Source organism: Telopea speciosissima, chromosome 3 (genome assembly GCF_018873765.1).
Source record: "Telopea speciosissima isolate NSW1024214 ecotype Mountain lineage chromosome 3, Tspe_v1, whole genome shotgun sequence".
Taxonomy (NCBI): Eukaryota; Viridiplantae; Streptophyta; class Magnoliopsida; order Proteales; family Proteaceae; genus Telopea; species Telopea speciosissima.
The window spans coordinates 23,336,282-23,342,393 of record NC_057918.1 but is presented as its reverse complement, the minus strand read 5'-3'; the positions used below and the strand labels follow the sequence as shown (position 1 = coordinate 23,342,393).

The 6,112-nt window shown below is 38.0% G+C and overlaps 1 protein-coding gene across 1 annotated transcript; it reads right to left on the bottom strand.

Annotated features, from left to right (window-relative positions):
* Positions 1–210: 210 nt before the first annotated feature.
* LOC122656540 (myb-related protein 308-like) lies at positions 211–1,450 on the bottom strand. The gene is made up of 3 exons (XM_043851100.1): positions 1,261–1,450; positions 1,023–1,152; positions 211–911 (listed from the first exon to the last, which is right to left on the bottom strand). Exons 1-3 carry the CDS (start codon positions 1,391–1,393, stop codon positions 323–325), a joined length of 852 nt encoding a protein of 283 aa, XP_043707035.1. The 5' UTR covers positions 1,394–1,450; the 3' UTR covers positions 211–322.
* Between the last annotated feature and the right edge of the window lie 4,662 nt (positions 1,451–6,112).

The following is a 6,112-nucleotide window of genomic DNA, read 5'->3' as shown; positions in this document are numbered from 1 at the left end:
AAAACCAGTATGTATCGCCTGTATCGGATAATACGATATCGATACGTAGAACCATGAGTGGGCCATCCACCTATCAAGTCCGGCTGATTTTTTCACTCAGTATAAACAAATGGAATGAAAGTAACAGATTCTATTCCTCTTCACCCCCCTTCCAAAAAAAAAAAAGGGGGGATGAAAGTAACAGAAGAAAACAGAGAATGGATTTTGATCTTCTTTTCAAAAATCATAATAAAGTTTTCTATTTTGACTGGAAAAGAGAAAATAAAAAAAAGATGGATTACATGGAGGGAAAGAAAGGAGAGCAGAGAACTATAATTTTTAATCACATCTGTGAATCTAATGCACTGTAATATCTGTGTACACCATTGGTTATCATGTTGGTTTGGCAATTGCAAGCTTGGCTGCTTTGAAACCCTATACGACAACACAAACAGATGGCTTGAGTGATGACCGGCAGTGACAATGATGATGTAATCACTTGGTAAGACAATTGCTGTTGCTTCGATTCTGCTGTACTCGCCGACGATGGCTCTGGTTGGAAAGGAAGACTTATTGAGAGGTCTAGGTTGAGTTCTGAATATTGTTGTTGTTGTTGTTGGGAGTTCTGCTCTTGTTGGTGTTCTTCTGTGGTTCCGCTGCCGCTTTGTGTCTCTTCGGCCTTGATGTTATGGTTACTATTCATAACGATAATCTCCGGTGGAAGCGCAGGCGACGGCGAAGAAGAGTTGATGACTTCGTCTGAGGTAGGAGTGGTGGGGATGGTGGTCGTCGTAGTGACGGTGGCGCCGAGAGGTCGATGGGTATGAGGGTCAAGGCCACGGCTCAGGAGCTTGCGTTTGATGTGGGTATTCCAATAATTCTTGATCTCATTGTCCGTTCTTCCGGGTAATCTACCAGCAATGAGAGACCATCTAAATATTTGGAAAAAGTCCCAAATGAGTTCATACTGGAAGCGCTTTCAGATTCTCAATTAAATGTGGAATCGAAAAGAATTGATGAGAAGGAAAGAGAAGGGGGTTTACTTGTTTCCAAGTAAGCTGTGGAGTTTGATGATGAGCTCGTCTTCTTCTTCAGTAAAATTGCCTCTTTTGAGATCAGGCCTCAGGTAATTTATCCATCTTAGTCTGCAACTCTTTCCACAACGCAGCAAACCTGAAACACACAAACATAAATGGAGAGAAGGAGAGTTAGAGAAGAAGTAACGACATGGGTTTTCTCTTACTTGGCTGATTTGGGTTAGGTTAATCCTAAATGAGTTACCTGCGGCTCTGGGGAGAGATCTCCAGCAGCCCTCGCCATGGGCTCTGATGTAGTTGATGAGGCGCTGATCTTCTTCTTTGGTCCATGCACCTTTGTTGGTGTGGGCTTTCTCACAGCAAGGAGAACGACCCATCTGTCTATCTCTCTTCTATGTGTTCTTCTGCTGCTGCTTCTTTACTGTGTTTTGTGTCCTTTTAATTACAGATGAGAGAGAGAAGGAGAGGATTTATGGAAAGGAGTACTGGAACAAAGGAACGAGAGGATTTATATGAGGAAGAAACTCTGAGTACCAATTGAGTCGAACTCTTTCGTGGGCATTTGACCGACTTGGTGAGGAAGACGAGTGGTTACAAGATAGGATCAGAGAAGAGATGCTCAATGCTGAATGGGATTTGGGATTTGGTAGGTAGGTCTACTTTTTCGTTAGAGTTCAAGAAATTAAACGAAATCTCATCATTTAGACGAGAGGGAGAGGGAGAGGGAGAGAGATTTCTCTTTCCTTATTTTTGTTATTTAATTTCTGTGTTTATTATCTTTAATCTTTTACGCTCTCCACTCACACTTCTCCCCACCCTCTCCAACTCCAACGACCCTTCCTACCTGTACCAACGTCTTCTTACAGCCCCTAACCTTTCCACTTTCAAAAGGTTGTTTTAGAAAGAATTTGATCCAGTGAAACTGGTTTTATGCATTATTTTTAAAACTATTAGTTATGAATTGAGATTGTGATGGTTATGAATCTGGATTTGACCTAATAATTTAAAAAACACAAATATAATATATAGGAGAAAGTTCTCTGTCCGGGAGTTGGCCTATGCCAACACTCCCATGAGTCTATCTCTATCTTCCCCATTTGAAATGACACATCTACTCCCTTATTTTGAGGAAGAGAGAGATAGACACATGGCAGTGCTGGCGTAGGCCACACTCCCTGATAGAAAACTACTTCCCATAATATATATGGGAGAAAGAACTTTACATGATTGCATGTGTTGCGTGGCCCCTGCACCTAGACATAGGCTACGCAAAATGACCACCACACCCCCATGGAAAAGTGGAAATCCATGAGGGCGCGACTGTCACTTGTCGTGTGTTTAGGCGTAGAGACTTATACCGCATGCGACTAGATAGCATTCTCTTTCCCTATATATATGGGGTGATGTTCTCTGCCCAGTGCATCTGGGTGCAAACAACACCCAGAGACATGGGGCGGGATAGGAGTAGGATTTCGAATATTTAGGGGGGTGAGCCGGTCATTTTGCCCACCCCCCATGTGTCTGGGCACATCTTGCATCCTTAGTGCAGAGAACATTAGTCCGGCAAGAGATCTCTACTGGGTGGTGTTTCCTATGCCCTCTCGTAGAGCACCGTAAAATGACACCTCTACCTCCTGGATAGATACCTAGGCATGCTCACCTATCGGCCAGACACTTGTGTAGAGACCATGCGACTAAATAGAGATCTCTTGCCTATATATATATATATATATATAGACTCACATGGGTAGTTTGGTTTCAAAAGTTGGGATATCCCATGAGGACCCATATCATATGGGTTGGTGTTAAGTTGTCCCTCTCATGAAGGTGAGTTAACCTCTCTTATTACCTTCTCTTAATACAATTGATGATAATGTTTCTAGAAACCCAAAAAGAGAGAGAGGGTTGCTTTAGCTTGGTGACCCAACCTCGCTTGTTTACCTCAACTAGCTAAAGAACATAGACCAAGTGAAGTGGGCCTCATTTTGGTTTGGTCCTCTCATGCTCATTCCCCCCTTTAGCTCTTTATCATGAATTTGAGTCTATATGTTCTATCTTAAATTCTTTTGACCCAATTATCATTCTAATTCTTCTAATAATGTTCTAAACGGGAGGATTTTGACCACGGGCCCAAACCATGTTTGGGTTCCGCACACAACATTTTTTTTTTAATAAAAAAAGTGAAAACCCCAATTAATGGTTGTCGAGGCTCATGCATAATTTTTATTTTATTTATTAATCTCCTATTTTTAGATTACTATAAGACTACTTTAATTTTTTTTTCCCCTATTAATAATGATTACTAATCCTATCATAATCTTGCTTTATTTTTTTAAATTCAGGCTTGTGGCATCCATAGAGACGACACACGCCTTAAGCGTAATTGATTAGGAGTCAACACTAAACGAGATTACGTGATTATTAAGCCTATCATAATCTTACTTTATTCTAGTTTTTCTTTTGACGACAGATTTTCAATTCTGGCTTGTGGCATCCACACACGGCCAAGGTGGTACGACACATGCCTTAAGCATAATGGATTAAGACTCGTCATTAAATATGATGCTTATGCTTTCTAATTATCTAATTTATTTTATCTACTTTATTACCAGAAAAATATATATATATTTTATCTACTCTAGAAGAATATCTTTTAGGCAATGGTTTACACTTTTCGTTAAGCATGGGCCATGGAGAGGGGTGCTCCCACTAATTTTTGTGGTAAAAAAAATTTGATGTATGAAAAATTATCCATCATCAATCCCCTCAACTTATCCAAACCTTCTAATAAATTCTTCTATTTTTTATTCTCTCATCAATATGTAAAAGTTCACCTCTCCTTCCTTGTTTCTTTTTAAATGTCTAGATTACTTCTTTTTAATGGTACATTTTCACGGTTTTTTTCACTTTACTTTTAAATTTACCTTCAGAATATAAAATGAAATGACCTAACTACGTATTATATAATTGTTAATGCTATGTTATTTCTTTAATTATTGTCCATATTTCATTTAACTATTCACATGGCCACTCTTAATCCAACAAGGTATATGATGTATGTGATGCGGATTGCCCAAAGGCAGCGTGGCCTTTGTGTCAGCGTGGGTCCAATTAGAATGTGTGCGGAAGCATCCATAAGGACAGGATTTCTGGATTTCGATCATGGGGGTGGGGTGATCATTTCACACCCCATTCTGTTTGGGTGCAGGGGCCACGTTGCCTTTCAAGATTCTTTTTCTCCACTAAAAAAATGAGAAAAGGCTCGGTACATCACCAGTATACTGCAAACTATCGTTGTGTCTCTCTCTCTCTTACTCACTTTGAATTAACCCTCTTGCCTCTCATGTATGATGCCCCATCGTGCAACCTCATTGATGCCACCTGCTAGTTTACCCCACACGGGTAGTGTGCCTATCCCTCTCCCTAAAAAAAAAAATAATGGTAGATTTTTATTAGGGCTTAAATAGATTGGAAAGGGAAAAAAAAACACTTAATTTGCTTTTTAAGAAATCTTAACTTTGCATATCTTTTAGGATGGTTATACAACTTTTAAGACTTCCCTCATTTAAAACATCCATTCGGTTCTAAAGTTGACCATACACTTCATCTTGTCCCATAATTAAGAAGGGTTAAGAGGAAATTCATGCGTTTCTTCCTTATACCTTCTCTCTAGATTTTTTTCCCTTCATCCTTTTCTCTTTCTTTTTTCTAGACCTCTTCTAGATTTTTCTGTCGTTCCTCTTATATGTTAAGAAAATAGAATGCTCCCTGATCATATGGATCGTACAGTCTGCACAGAGCATGCCGAATTACCATGTTGATGCCCTTGCGTTTGCTCTCATTGACCCCCTGCTGATGTAGGAACCACACAATCAAACAGAGATCTCTTGCCCTACATGTTATTATCCATGGTTTCAATTTAGTTACCAAAAGTTTGGGACACCATTGGTTCGGTCAGGATCAAGTGGGTTTCTAGAGTTTGTGGCTTTTATGATAACGTATGTCCTACAGTTCAATTTCAAACAAGATTAATCTACTGTGACAACTTAGTAGCTATCTCTGGTCATATAATGCATGCAGTCTTAACTCTGCTTTCACAGAGAGGCTATCTCCAAACTCGAACCTACGACCACTTGATTACAATGGAGTAACCTTACCGTTGTGCCAAAACCCACACTATCTCTCTCATTAAAATTTAATTATTGAATGACTTTAATAGAAACCTGGTGTTCAAACAAGAAAAATACAATGAATTTGAAAATAAAAATGAATAATTCCTCAAAAGCTAGGAAATAAATTTTAAAAAAAAGTCTGAGAAGAATGACAAGACAAATCATACATTTTTCTAAGATAATATTCCTTAGTATCCAAATTAAATAAGCAAAGAACTAACTTTTTTTTTATGTGTGACCTCTTCTTCTAAATTTAATCAACCATCATGTTGCAAAAGATTTCTAATCTTTTCAAATTCATATAAAATAAAAATAAATATATCATGAGAATGCATACAATTATTTTAAAGAAAGTAACCCCACCTAAATTTATGTTTCTAGTTAAAATAAAAACCTAAAAGTTACTAGACTAACCTATGCCTTTTAAAATAACAAATCATGTAGGATGGTATTTGGTTGTTTATTGTCATAAAGACAATCACATAGTCACATTTAGTAAGTTTAGGAGATGTCTCCTACTGAGGTAATAAAGTTTAAAGTTGATGGGAGTATAGACTTGCAATTGAATATTTTTCCATACTTATCCAGCCTTGCATAATTTTAGTTCCATAAAAAAAATATAGGTAGGTTAATTTGCTAATTGCATCTCTTTTTATATTTGAAGAACATATGACCTTGAAACTTTACATCATTATATGAACATGGTCATTTTTTTGACATCTACTCATATATTGACCATATGATGTTATATATTATTTGTGAATTCTGTTTTTATCATTGATGAAACAACTACCAAATTTTAGGGATTGAAGTCTTCTTCCTAGTTTTCAACAAGTCCTCCATTGAATCCATCCCTCAGATGGGGGGTCAGGGTGGGTACTCCAATATGTATAATTCCTACAACCTTATTTAGGTTTGCTTAAT